Below are 13492 nucleotides of genomic sequence, written 5' to 3'. Positions count from 1 at the left end.
CGCGGCCGACGTGGGGCTGGGTGCCCGAATCCCTGGGGGAACACTGGGGACGGGCACGGGATGCAGCGTGGTGCCCGATCCCGGCGGTCGGTGACTCCGTGTGCGGCTGCGGGGTGCGGAGGGTCGCTGCCGGGGAAGGGAGAACAATGCTCTCAACCGGGCTTTTGCATCAAAGAGGTTTATTCTGAGCGCTGCTAATTTCAGACTCCTCTGCTAAATCATTAATAGCTCGTCAGCCCAGGCAGAGATCCCGCAGCAGCACGAGAAGGTTTCTGGGACTCAGGCAGTGACTTACCCTGAGGAGCAGGGGCATTTCTGGTATTTTTCTATTATTTGTCTTTACCAGCCTCTGTCTGCTCATCTACCGGGATGTGCTATGGCCGGCTGGGACAGCCTGGGGACACAGCTGCTGTGGGGGGCTCAGCGACACCCTCAGCCTCACTGGCCGACATCCCCAGCCCATCTGGCCCCTTCTTATTTCTTAAACTCACGTCCAGGCACAGCTGCTCCCTGATTGCATTTCCTTTTCTCACCCCAGACCAGGGACTGGAGCTGGGAAGGAGACGAGCAGCACAGACCTGGGGGGTGACCCAAAAAAGCAGTTATTTTATGAGCAGGTGACTGATGGAGCAGGCACCTCCAGAGGTCCCTCCAAGGTCGGCGATTCTGAGGTTTCACTTTGGGGGAGCGGGGGAAGTTCACTGCAAGACAGACCCCAGCCCTTTCCCCCTTTGGGGGTACCCTTGGGGGTCCAGGTTCCACCGAAGCAGAGCAAAAAATCAGAGAAGGATGTTCTGTTTCATACCTGCCTGTCCCCACAGTTTCTTTGGGTTGGAGGCAGAGGGAGCAAGAGCAGAGCTTTGACCCTGACCCTGTGATGGAGCAGCACCCCTCAAATCCCCAAACCCCATTTTATAGCAGCATTTGCATCGGATACATGAAGACGGCTCAACCTGGACTTCAGCATTCCTACAGCCTGAAATGCAGCCTGCAGAGCCTAAGCAAATGTCGTGGCCATGTCTCCGACAGCAGGCAGCGGAGATGCAGTGGGAGCCGGTGGACGGGCAGGGAAGGGACGAGCAGGCAGCGGGGGCCGGGAGCAGTGACGCAGCAGCCTCTGACGCTGCTCCGGTGTCTGGCAGACGTGTGGCAGGGCTGGCAAGAGCAGGAATGCGACGCAAAGCACAAGGGATGGGGTTTTTTTTCCCCCTAAGGTAAGGAAAGCAAAGCTGCCACCAGCCCACGTGGGGCAGGGGTGACATCCACCGCAGGCCTGGACGTGACTCTCCCTGGAACAGATTTAGGCTGGGTTTTTTTTTTTTGGCTTAGGCTTTTGCTCCTGTCTGGGGGTGGGATGAGACCTCGGCACCTGGTTCCTATCATCCCTTTTATTCTCTCCGCTGTTCTGATGCGAAACACAAGCAGGCATTACCCCACGCACCTACCTGAAGATGCAGCCACTGACGCTGACGCTGAGCTGAGCAGCCGCTGAGTGACATCCCGGCAGGAGGAACCCCAAAAACCAGGCTCCTTGGGGGGAGCAAGGTGGCAGCAGCACCCTCCTGCTCCAGCCCCCTCCCCGTGCCATCTCGGCCCACTCTCAGCAAAATTAATGCCGTCTTAAACGATAATGACGTTGGCAGGGACGTTGCTGTGACAGTCATGCAACCAAGGACACGCTGTCCTGGTGCCACGTCCCCTGCACCCCAAGGCTGGGACACCCCAGCCCTGGTGGAGGGGGAGAATGGGGGCTGCCCCCCACCCTTCTCCCTGCCCCAGCCTGGCAACCCCTTCCCAGTCCAGCCTTTCCCAGTGACCCCCCAGTAACCCTCCCAGCCTTTCCCATCACCCCCCCCCCCCAGCTCCGCATTTCCCAGTGCCCCCCAACAAGGGAGGGCGGTTTTCCAGCGCCCCGAACCCCTAAAGCTGCCGTGCCGGTGCCGTACCGTACTGAACCGTACCGAGCCCGGTGCCGTACCGGGCCATACCGACCCCGGGGCCGTGCCGGCGCCGGGGCCGTGCCGTACCGAGCCCCAGCACCCTCCGCCGGGGCTGTACCGTACCGTATCGGGCCGGGGCCGTGCCGTACCGAGCCCGAGCATCCCCCGCCGGGGCTGCACCGTACCGGGCCGGGGTCGCGTCCTTCCCCCCCCCCCGCCGTGCCGGTGCGGAGCCGGTGCCGCCCCCGGCGGGGCCGAGCCGCACGGAGCCGGCGCCGCCCCCGGGCTATATATCCTCGCCGCGGCGCTGCCCCGCTCCCGTTCCCGTTCCCATGGCGGCGGCGGCGGCGGATCCGGGTCCGGCTGCGGGCGGCGAGCAGCGCCCGGATCGCGGCGGCACCGGCAGCGGCAGCAACAGCGGCACCGGCAGCGGCAGCAGCCCCGGGTCGGTGGAGCTGGCGGCGGCGCGGCGGCGGCTGGTGGCGGCGGAGGGTCGCCGTCGGGCGGCGGCGGAGCTGGAGGGCCGGGTCCGGCAGGTTCACTGCGCCCTGCGGCACGCCGAGCTCCGCCTGGCCGCCCGCGCCGAGGCCCTGGGCCGGCTGGGCGCCGGCGTGGCCCAGGCCCAGCTGGCGCTGGCGGCGCAGAGCCAGCGGCTGCAGAAGGGGCTGCGCCGCCGGCCCCGGCCCCGGCCCGGGGCCCTCCTGGCCGCCGCCCGCGCCCTCCGCAGCTGCGTCCCCTGGGCCCCCGCCCGCCCCCGCGGCACCGCCGCGCCCGCCGCCGCCGCCCGCCGCCTGCCCGCCGGGCCCCGCCGCCCGGCCTAGGGGGGGGCCGGGGAGCTGGGGGGGGGGGTCCTGGGGAGTCCGATGGGTTGGGACGCTGTGGGGCTTGGGGGATGCTGTGGGGTGGGGGACTCAGCGGGGTCCATACTCCAGGAGGGGTCCTGGGGAGCCTGGTGGGTTGGGACCCTGCGGGGTTTGGGGATGCTGTGGGGTGGGGGACTCTGCAGGGTCCGGGGTCCTCGAGGGGGTCCTGGGGAGCCTGGTGGGTTGGGACCCTGCGGGGTTTGGGGATGCTGTGGGGTGGGGGACTCAGCAGGGTCCATACTCCAGGAGGGGTCCTGGGGAGCCTGGTGGGTTGGGACCCTGCGGGATTTGGGGGATGCTGTGGGGTGGGGGGACTCAGCGGGGTCCAGAGTCCAGGAGGGGGTCCTGGGGAGTCTGATGGGTTGGGATGGTGTGGGGTGGGGGGACTTGGCAGGGTCCGGGGTCCTTGAGGGGGTCCTGGGGAGTCTGGTGGGTTGGGACCCTGCGGGATTTGGGGGATGCTGTGGGGTGGGGGACTCAGCGGGGTCCAGAGTCCAGGAGGGGGTCCTGGGGAGTCTGATGGGTTGGGATGGTGTGGGGTGGGGGACTCGGCAGGGTCCGGGGTCCTTGAGGGGGTCCTGGGGAGTCTGATGGGTTGGGACGCTGTGGGGTTTGGGGGATGCTGTGGGGTGGGGGGACTCAGCAGGGTCCAGACTCCAGGAGGGGTCCTGGGGAGTCTGGTGGGTTGGGACCTGGTGGGTCGGGAGGGTTTGTGGGTCCCCAGGGGACCCTGTGGGTTTGGGGGCTGTGGGGGACCTTGAGGGGGTCCTGGAGAGTCTGATGGGTCGGGACACAGTGGGTTGGGAGGGTTTGGGGGTTCTGAGGGGATCCTGCAGGGTGAGGGGGGTCTAGGGGACCCTATGGGGTGAGGGGACCCAGTAGGGTCTGGGGACCTTGGGGGTGGCCTGATGGGCCGGGACCTGGTGGATCAGGAGGGTTTGGGGTCCCAGGGGATCCTGCAGGGCATGGGGGGGCTGGGAGACCCAGCGAGGTCTGGGGACCTTGGCAGTGGCCTGAGGGGTCTGATGGGGGGAGACCTTGTGGGGTCTGGGGTGTCTGGGGTTCCCTGAGGGACCCTGTGGGATTGGGGCACTCAAGGGACCCAGCAGGGTCTGGGGACCTTGGGGTGCCCTGAGGAATCTGGGTGGGGGGGTCCCTGGGGGACCCAGTGGTTTGGGGTGCTTGAAGGACCCTGCAGGGTCAGGGGTCCAGGGGTGTGCAGTGAGCTGGCAGATTGAGGGGGGGCAGTGATGTTGGGGGACCCAGCAGGGTCTGGGAACCCCTGTGGGGTTGGGAGACCCTGGAGGGTCTGGGGTCCCTGGAGGATCTTGCCGGATCTGGGGGTGTTTATAGGGGAATCTGCTGTCAGCACCCCCAGCCCAGTCTGGGGTCACCTCCCCCCCAAAGGCAGCAGGTTCAGGGCAGCCACTATGGGGCAGGGCCCCTTCCCTGTCTGAGCCCCACTGCCCCCCCGGGAGGGGTCCCCAAGACCCTGGGCCAGCAGGACGCCGGTGGGACCGTGCCTCACGCTGGGGCTCAGGTGCAGCCTTCACCTGCCCCCGTGCAAGCCTCAGTGGGGGAATCGAGCGGGCTCGGGGTTGCCCCACTTCCACCGTCCCTGGACAGTGGTTTCAGCTCCAGACTGTGCACCCCCGCGGGGGCAGACAGCAGAAGAGAACTGGTCTTCACGATGGCACCGGCACCGTTTGCCTCCCACCAAGCTGGATTTTTTGGGACTCTTGATGACTGACCAAGCAGGTGACACTTGAAGCCTCCCCGTGCTTCCAGCAAGAGTCCTTGGGCACCCCCAATGTCACCCTGCAGCAGAGCCTGTCGCTGCGGGCTCTGGAGGGGCAACGAGGCATGAGGAGGTAGAGGTGGGCTCAGGACGAAGCACCCCTCTCCGGGCAGAAGGCTTGTGCAGGGCCCTGGCGTCGCTGTCCCCATCGCTGTCCCCATCTCTGCCCCACCAGCCCTGAGCCGGCCTCGGGACGGAGGGCTCGGACCCGACAGCATCATCCCTTCCCTGCCGGGAACTACAGCGGTTCAGCCAGCAAAGCCCTCTGCCAGCCCGCTCCTTCGCCAGACACAGCCGCAGCGTTCACCGTCCCCCGGCTAACGGCATCTCTCGGCTGGACCACCGAGACGGGGTCTCGCTTTGCTGCGCCAAGCTTTCGCAGTGGCTTTCCCCGGAGGCTGCATGAATCCCTGCCTCCTGCTGGAAAACCATAACTCAACCCCCTTATTTTTTTTTTTAATTAAAAAAAAAAATCCCACTTGATTTGGGCTGGGGAGGGGGGATTTCACTGACTCATGAATGTGCTGCGACTACCTTGGTGTGAGACAGCAGGTCTGTTGTGTAATCCTCGCTTCTCGCCTCTGCGCCGGCTGGTGCTGCTGCCGGACTCCTGCCTGCACGGTGCTGCCTGCACTGCGCTGCCCATGTGGTGCTGCCTGTGCTCCGCAGCCAGGCATGAGCAGAAGTAAACTTTGATATATTTTATTCATTACATGTGGTGTGCTTAGGTGCCGGCTGAAATATAACCGAGCGGGTGATTAGAACGGGGATTAGCGAATAAGCCCCGGTAATGGCATGTAATTAATACCAGAGTGGATTTCTCTGATTATTGACTTCTTCCCTCCTCCGGGTATGTGGGGACATGGAAAATGTGTTAGCTGCCTGCAGCAGAGTGCCACTGCGAGCATCCAGGGTCTCTGCCAGGCACCGCAGATGTACACATATATATATATATATATATATAAATATATAATACACACACACACAGACATAGTCTGTCCTGAAAAATTAGTCTAAGGTCACAAATAAGGTACAACTTGCACAAGAATGTGTGCAGAAAATGGGTGGCAGAGAAATATTTGAGCTACCAGCGTGACTTTACGGTCATGCACTGGGGGGAGTGTGTGTGTGTGTGTCTTTCTCCTATTAATCCCTGTTTTCAGACAATTATTTTTGGTTTTGTGCTACCCTACGTGGAGCTCACAGATGCTCTGACACCCCGTATCTCCTCGACACTCCCTAACTTCTGCCCTTTCACTAAATCGCTGCCCGCTGGAGGTTTTCCCATGCGTGCAGAGCCGTAATCCCAACCAGGAGGTGATTCCCTGAGCCGGGTGGGGAGTTTGCTGCTAATAGCAGCTTACAGGTCTCAGCCAGGAGAAGGGACACATAATCTCTCCCAGGCTTTCAATTAATAGTATGAAATGCACAGCTTGGGCTTAAATCCCTCGATTTTTTTTTCCCTCCCTGGTGATTATTTGCAAATCAGCTTTTGACCTGATTAGAGCAGAACCTACTTAAAGGAATTGCAGGGAAAGACCTTAAAAAAAAAAAATCAACTCCATTAAACCAGTAAGACGAAAATAATTCAAAAATCCTTTGATGCAACGGTTCCTCCCCACCCTTTGGTCTCAGTAAGGTTACAGTCTCATCACACTTCGTGTTCCTGCAGTATCTGTAGCTGGAACATGACATTTGTTACAATTCACACGTTTATTCCCATTTTCCTGCCGGATGGGGGAGGCTGATGCGGTTAGCGAGGATGGGAGGGTTGGTGGAAGGGCAAAAATGGGATCCCGGGTGTCCTCGCAGCTCCACCCTGCAAATAAGCGCGCATTTAGCTGAAATGAGGATATCCGTCTGCTCCGCGTGCCCAGGGAAAGCCAGACTTGGGATTTCAAAGGATGGGGAAAGGCAGTTGGGGTCCCCTCCGTCTCCCGGGGCGGGGGGATGGATGTCCCCCCGCTTGGCAGGAAAAGCAGTGAGTGCAGTTAAACCGCGCAGGGAGGTGATGTCGTGGCCTCATCCGAGACCTGGTTTTCAGAGTGGAGGAATAACAGCAGCTCCCCGGGCTGATGCTGGAGCAAGACACGATACCTGTTTCAGGAAAAAGAATAAAAAGAAAACAAAAAACTAACCCCAGAGTCCTATTACACGGCGGCTGCTCATGGCCGGGATAACACACCCCTGGGTTGCCTCTGCTGCGTGGGAGCAGCCATCACCTCCTGCATCCTCACAAGTCCCTGGGCCGCGGTTTTCGGGCAATGTCTCTGCAGGTAAAGCCTCATCCAGTGACTTCTGCAGCAGCTCCTGCAAGACACGACGGGTCCCCAGCCTGCTGGGGCTCCCCGAAGCCATGCTGCGGGGTGCACCAAGCCCCGTCCCCATGCCCCAGACATGGCTGTGCTGGCACCCCTGCATCCAGGTTTGCTCTCTGGATGGACAAGGCTGGTCCAGCCACCAGCCAGGAGCCTCCCACAACGCCAGCCAGGGATTGTCCTGGTTTTGTTTTGGGGGTGATCTGGTCCGTGAGCCTCCTGTGCCCCGTACAGCGCAGGAGCCCTGTGCCACCCCCAGAAAGCTCCAGCTGACACCATCACACACGATGGGGACAGTGGCAAAGTCCTGCTGGAGGGTCCTGGACCTGTTTGGGGCACAGATTTGGGGGAGAAAACCCACGCCACCTCCAGCACAAGGTCAGAGGGAAAACACAGAGCAGAAGCCTGATCCGTTGGTGCCTGCCTCCGGGAGCATCCCCTACCCCCGGAGCGCAGGGCTTTACATAACCCCGCTCGCTTTTCTGCCCTCCTGCCAGTAATAATGTTACATAAATAGCACCAACACTTGTTGGTTTTATGAGATTATTTTGTTACAGACTTTCTGGGAAAAATAAAATTAATGTGGCATGTTAATACCTAAGCCCAGCTTCTCTCCTGCCGTTAATTCCTTTGGGCTAGTCCTGATGAAGTGTGTTGGCGTGAGGTGGGTGCCAGGGAGGGTGGCGGGGGCACAGGCACCGACGGGCAGGGACGGAAACTCCCCAGAGCTGAAATGCCTCCGAGAGGCTGGAGTGAGAGTGACGGAGGGGGGACAGGGATGATGCAAGGGTGATGGAAGGGGGACAGGGACGGTGCGAGAGTGATGGAGAGCAGGAAGAGTTGGTATGAGAGCAACGGAGGGGAGGAGAGGGACAGTGGGAGGGTGATGGAGGGGGACGGGGATGGGGTGAGAGTGATGGGGGACGGAGAGGGGCTGATGGGGGATGACAGGGAGAGAGCGATGGGGGGACAGGGACGGGGCGAGAGTGATGGAGGGGGGACAGGGTGAGAGCGATGGGGGGGACAGGGACGGGGTGAGAGCGATGGGGGGGACAGGGATGGGGCGAGAGCAATGGAGGGGGGACAGGGAGAGAGTGATGGAGGGGGACAGGGACAGGGTGAGAGCGATGGGGGGAGACAGGGTGAGAGCAATGGGGGGGACAGGGATGGGATGAGAGCGATGGAGGGGGACAGGGACGGGGTGAGAGCGATGGGGGGGACAGGGACGGGGCGAGAGCGATGGGGGGGGACAGGGATGGGATGAGAGCGATGGAAGGGGGACAGGGACAGGGTGAGAGCGATGGGAGGGGACAGGGGGAGAGTGATGGGGGGGCAGGGATGGGGTGAGAGCGATGGAGGGGGGGACAGGGATGGGGCGATGGGGGGGACGACAGGGAGAGAGCGACGGGGGGGGACAGGGACAGGACGAGGGCGATGGAGAGGGTCGGAAAGGGCCGGAGCCAGAGCGATGGGGATGGGGGACATAGGTCTACCCCCCCGAAGGTCCCGGGCCGGGTCCCAGGGACCGAGAGGCCACCGAGGCCACCAGAGCCCCTCCGGACGCCGTCGCAAGAGGGCACTGCAGGAGCCGCGCGCCGGGCCCCGCGCTGCCCGCGGGACACGGGGGGGACCCGGCCCCCTCCGGCCCCGGCGCTGGGCGGGTCCCCACGCGGGGGTGCCCAGCCACGGCTGGCCTCGGCCCCGCAGCACCCCCAGCTCTGCCCTCAGCACCCTCTGCTCTCCCCTCTCCCCGCAGCACCCCAAGCTCGCCCCTCTCCCCAGCACCCCCAGCCCTTCCCCTCAGCACCCCCGGCTCTCCCTCTCCCCAGCACCCCCAGCTCTTCCCCTCAGCACCCCCCTGCTCCCCTCTCCCCAGCACCCCCAGCTCTCCCCTCTCCCCAGCACCCCCAGCACTTCCCCTCAGCACCCCCTGCTCCCCTCTCCCGCAGCACCCCCAGCCCTTCCCCTCAGCACCCCCCAGCTCCCCTCTCCCCACAGCACCCCTCAGCTCTCCCCTCTCCCCAGCACCCCCAGCCCTTCCCCTCAGCACCCCCTGCTCCCCTCTCCCCTCAGCACCCCCAAGCTCTCCCCTCTCCCCAGCACCCCCCAGCCCTTCCCCTCAGCACCCCCCAGCTCTCCCCTCTCCCCAGCACCCCCAGCCCTTCCCCTCAGCACCCCCCAGCTCTCCCCTCTCCCCAGCACCCCCAGCCCTTCCCCTCAGCACCCCCCAGCTCCCTCTCTCCCCTCAGCACCCCCAAGCTCTCCCCTCTCCCCAGCACCCCCCAGCTCTTCCCTAAGCACCCCCTGCTCCCCTCTCCCCTCAGCACCCCCAGCTCTCCCCTCCCCACAGCCCAGCCTTTCCCTGCACAGGGGCTGTATTAGCACCTAAAGGACATTTCCCCCAGCCCACTGCCCCCTCTTTCCTCCTGGGACCCCCAGTCTCCATTTCACGCCTTCTCCCCCCTCCAGCCTTTACTCCTCTAAGAGGCCGTTACAGCCCCAATTAGCCACAGAGGGTGGGAATTGCCTCCCTGGCCCCTCTTTTCCCCCTTCCAGCAGCTGAAGCCAGCCTGGGCTCCCCCCGAGCTTTTGGGGGGGGGGCTGTGGAAGTCGCCGCACAGGGACTTTGGCCTCTTTCTGTCCCATGGCCAGAGCAGCCAGTGCCGGGGGCGTCTGCAGGGGCTGGGTGTGTGACCCAGGGCTGGGGACACACCTGGGCATGGCTTTGGCTCCTTTTGAGCCCATGGGTATTTTTATCTTCCCTCCCACCAGCCCCCGGGATGGGCACCCTTGTGCTTCAACCCCCAGTTCAGATGTGCTGAGAAATGCTGATAAATCCCCTCTTTTCAGTTCGGTCACCCCATACCTGCCCAGACCCCCCCCACTGAGGACCTGAGACCCCCCTAGGCCCAAGGGACAGGGGGTCACTGTGGGTTTGCAGCTGCCCCGTCCCCTGGGTGAAGAGCGGTGGAACTGGGCGATGCTGCCCAGGGCCATTCGGGTGACGAGGGTGGGAGCAGGCACTCCTTGTCCCCACCACCCCATCTCCCCCTGCTCCACCCACTGCAGCCTGTCCCCATGTCCCCATCCAGGGTCTTGCCCTGGCTCTGGTGGGCTTCCAGGTCTCAGGACCCCGTTCCTGCCGCGCGTTGCTGCCGGGCTGGCTGCCCTGCGCTCGCCTTACTGTGCTAAGTGCGTCTTGGTCCAGTTCTCTCTTCCCCGCTAAAGCTCTTTAAGTCACTGATCTGGTTAAACCTTAGCAATTGGTTTGTTTTGCCCTGCAAGTTAATGTGCCTAATTCCTGCCCGGCTTACTCCTGACGCCCAGCCTGCAGAGTCCCCGTGCCCACGCAGGGCCGGGCACGGCCACCTCACACGTCTCCCCCTGCTCTTGTCCTGGGTGATTTTGACCACGGCAGCCCCACGCGGGGTGGGGTCCCGGGCAAATCCCTTGGTTGTCCCTGTCTCAGCCCAGGGGATGTGGCAGCGTGTGGCACGGGCAGGATGGTGCCCAGCGTCCCCAGCTCAGCGCAGGCAGGAGCAGCTCTGGCAGCAAGATGTAGCCATGGGTCGGGGATGCTGCAGAGCTGGGCAGCTTCGGAGCGGGGTGCAAAGCCATGCCATGGGGTCCATGCGAGCCTGATGGGTCCCCCAGCATGAGACTGACCTGCCACCTCTCGCGGGGTCCTGCCCCATGCACCCCACTCCCCGCAGAGCTCGGCTCGGCTCGGCTGCGGTGACCCTCCTCCTGGGCACGGCTGCCCCGCAGCGTCCCCCCTGCAGAGCTTCTGCTCTTGGGTGAAAAAGGGCAGCAGAAAGTGGCTTGTTCAGCCTCCTCCCCCTGCCCACACCCCTTCCAATTTTTTGGGTGTTGAGAAAGGTTTTCTCCAGGCATTTGAACCCTTTTTTAAGGGAATCGTTTAAGGGAAATGGAGTAATTAACCCTGCTACATGCAGGTTCAGGACTGTGGTTTCTCATGGCCTTTCTCCTTCCAGGAAGGCTGGGCTGGAGGAGGCCGATGGGCAACAGCCAGGACCGTCCAAGCTGTGATTTTCCAGGGTTCAAGTATCTCTGCTTCTCGCCTCCCACCCGGGCTTGGCTTAAGCACCCCGTGAGCCTCCCGTTGCGGAGCGGCGTCTCTATTTTCAGCCCCAGCTGCCCTAATCCGATCACACGCCTCTGCCTGCGCCGCAGCCAGCTCCTTCCCAAAGCCCACAGGTGCTTTACGTTACACGCTTGGTCAGAATCCAGCATCTTCTCCAAGGGCTGTGTCTGAGTTATTCTCCCGCTCCTCCCGGGAGCTGATCCCGAGCATCCCGGGACCTGCACAAGCCCCTTCCCTACAGCACCGGGGTTTCCCCACACCCCCAGCAACCAGATCCGCGGCAAGGCCTGGGAAGGGTGATGGAGAGAGGGCTGCACCCCAAAATAGCTGTAGAACACGTACGGCAAAGGGCAAGGTGCAGGTGAGTGGTGTCTGTCCCATGCTCACTGTCCCATGTCATGCACAGCAGTGCTGGGGGAGGTGGGAACAGACCCCCCCCGCAACCCCTAATATATATGTATATTAAAAAAATATATATAATTTTAAAAATATGTATGTATTAAAACCAACACTCCACCCTGCAGCAGGGACGTACAGAGCAGAGACACTCAGGGGCACAACTCCCCCCCCAGCACGTTTCGTTCGGCTGTCCCTGCTAATCCTCAGCAATCTGATGTGATGGGAGACCTGTAACCCGATCGTGGTTCATTAAGAGGTTTAAAGAGATTAATTGCCAAAAGTACCAGTTATTGCTTGCGGCTCTCCCCCCCCCCGCCTGCTGCCTCCCCCAGGAGGACCCGGAGGTGCCTGGGCTCTGCATGCCGGGGTGTCCATGAGGATCTCCTAAAATTGCAGTGCCATGATCTCCAGATCTCAAAAATAATGAGTTTGGGGTTTTGAGGTTCCCCTTCTAGAGAGGGGGGAGCAGAGGCAGCTCTGGGTTGTCACCTGCTAGATGACGGCACATCCCTGTTCCCATGCGTGTCACCTTCCCGCCGTGCTGGCACGTGTCTGTGAAATGGGTGGCACTCTGGCCTCAGCATCCCCCAGCCAGGGTTTGCACACTGACGTGACTCCGGGAGGTGGGGATTTAAGGAAAAAAAGCCCCAAACTTTTCCAACCCTTTGTTGTTTGAAGGCGGGTTTGTTCAACCAGCAAAGCTCATTTGGCAGAGCTAGAAACGGAGTGGGTTTGGGGGCTCAGCGGTCCCCGCGCAGGGGTACATGGTGCTGGTCCTGCTGCCCGGCTCCCATGAAGGACTGAGCTCCTGGAGCCCCGTGAGTGTGCGATGGCAGAGCCGAGCGGCTTTGCCATGTCATGAGCATGGAAGGAAGGAAGGAAGGAAGGAAGGAAGGAAAGAAGGAAGGAAGGAAAGGAGGAAGGAAGGAAGGAACGTAGAGAAAGAAAAGCAACCCACAGCCCTTCCTTCTCTTCCCTCTCTCATGCCCGCAGGTGTGGCGGACCACGCCGTCCCGTGGGATGGCTGACACCAGGATACCCAGCCTCTTCGGGTGGAAATAACCCCCGGGCAGGGCGCTGCACCCGCCGCCCTGCATGGGACCCCCGGGCACCACGCGGCATCGAGACCCAGTGACGTCCCCGGGGTGTGTCAGCCCAACGCCTGCCCGCCGGCCCCAGCACCGCTGATGCATGGCCGGGCTGACACCGGGGGCTATATTGGTTGGTGACAAGCAGGAATGGAATCCGCGGAGGGAAGCCAAGCGCAGGCTCCTCTCGGCTCTCCCCGTCGCCTCGCCTCTTATGGAGAGGAGCAGGAGGGAAGAGGGGCCAGGAGCAGCTCCCGTTATGGAGAAGCCCTGGGGAAGCCCTGGCTCGCACGGGCACCCAGCGGGGCCCCAGCAGCCTCCATCCACCCTGGCGGGACACGGGGGGGACAACGTGCTGAGAACATGCCATAATCCATGGGGACAGCCCTGAGACACAGCTCGAAGCTGCCCGGCCATGGTGGGACGGGGCGTCCTGCCCTTGCCCTGGCCGGCCAGGGGAGGTGGGTTTCCCCCGGGAGATGCACTAATTACCCCCAGGTTTTCGGAAGGTGCCGGGCACACCGGGAGCTCCCTGTGCTTGTGCAAGGGTCTCATTGCAATAAAGCACACAGTGATTTAAAAACCAGTGGGACCACGGGCAGGGCTGACACCTTTACAGTACAGCTGATGCCTCCTGGAGAGGAGGAGGAGAAGGAGGAGGAGGAAGAGCATTGGTGACTTGCCTGGGAGCAGCCAAGCCATTAACCTGGCCTCACCCTGGGGCTTTCTGCGTTCCTAATACCCAATTAGCGCTGACCCTCAATGCTTGGGGGTCAGCCAGCCTCTGCCAAGGCACGAGCAGAAGGACTGCCCACGGGTGCCCGGTGCTGCTGGGTGCCTGGTGCCGCTGGGTGCCCCGGTGGGTCGGGGCTGGTGCCGGTGCATCAGCCTTTGCCTCTGGCACGGGCTCACTGCCCAGTTCCCACATTGTTTCCAAGAAAACTGGGTGGATGGGGAGCACGCCCAGTGCCCAACGCAATG

General features: G+C 62.5%; 1 protein-coding gene across 1 annotated transcript; it reads left to right on the top strand.

Annotated features, from left to right (window-relative positions):
* The first annotated feature begins 2272 nt into the window (after positions 1-2272).
* Positions 2273-2761, top strand: TRNP1 (TMF1 regulated nuclear protein 1). The gene has a single exon (XM_072885483.1). The coding sequence runs from the start codon at positions 2273-2275 to the stop codon at positions 2759-2761; it is 489 nt and encodes a 162-aa protein (XP_072741584.1).
* Positions 2762-13492: the final 10731 nt, after the last annotated feature.

Source organism: Ciconia boyciana, chromosome 21 (genome assembly GCF_034638445.1).
Source record: "Ciconia boyciana chromosome 21, ASM3463844v1, whole genome shotgun sequence".
NCBI classification, from domain to species: domain Eukaryota; kingdom Metazoa; phylum Chordata; class Aves; order Ciconiiformes; family Ciconiidae; genus Ciconia; species Ciconia boyciana.
The sequence above is the reverse complement of the archived record's forward strand: the minus strand, read 5'-3'. Positions and strand labels throughout refer to the sequence as shown.

What these genes read in the sequence shown, in the direction of transcription:
- TRNP1 (XM_072885483.1), top strand. Translation starts at nt 2,273, where the DNA reads ATGGCGGCGGCGGCGGCGGATCCGGGTCCGGCTGCGGGCGGCGAGCAG.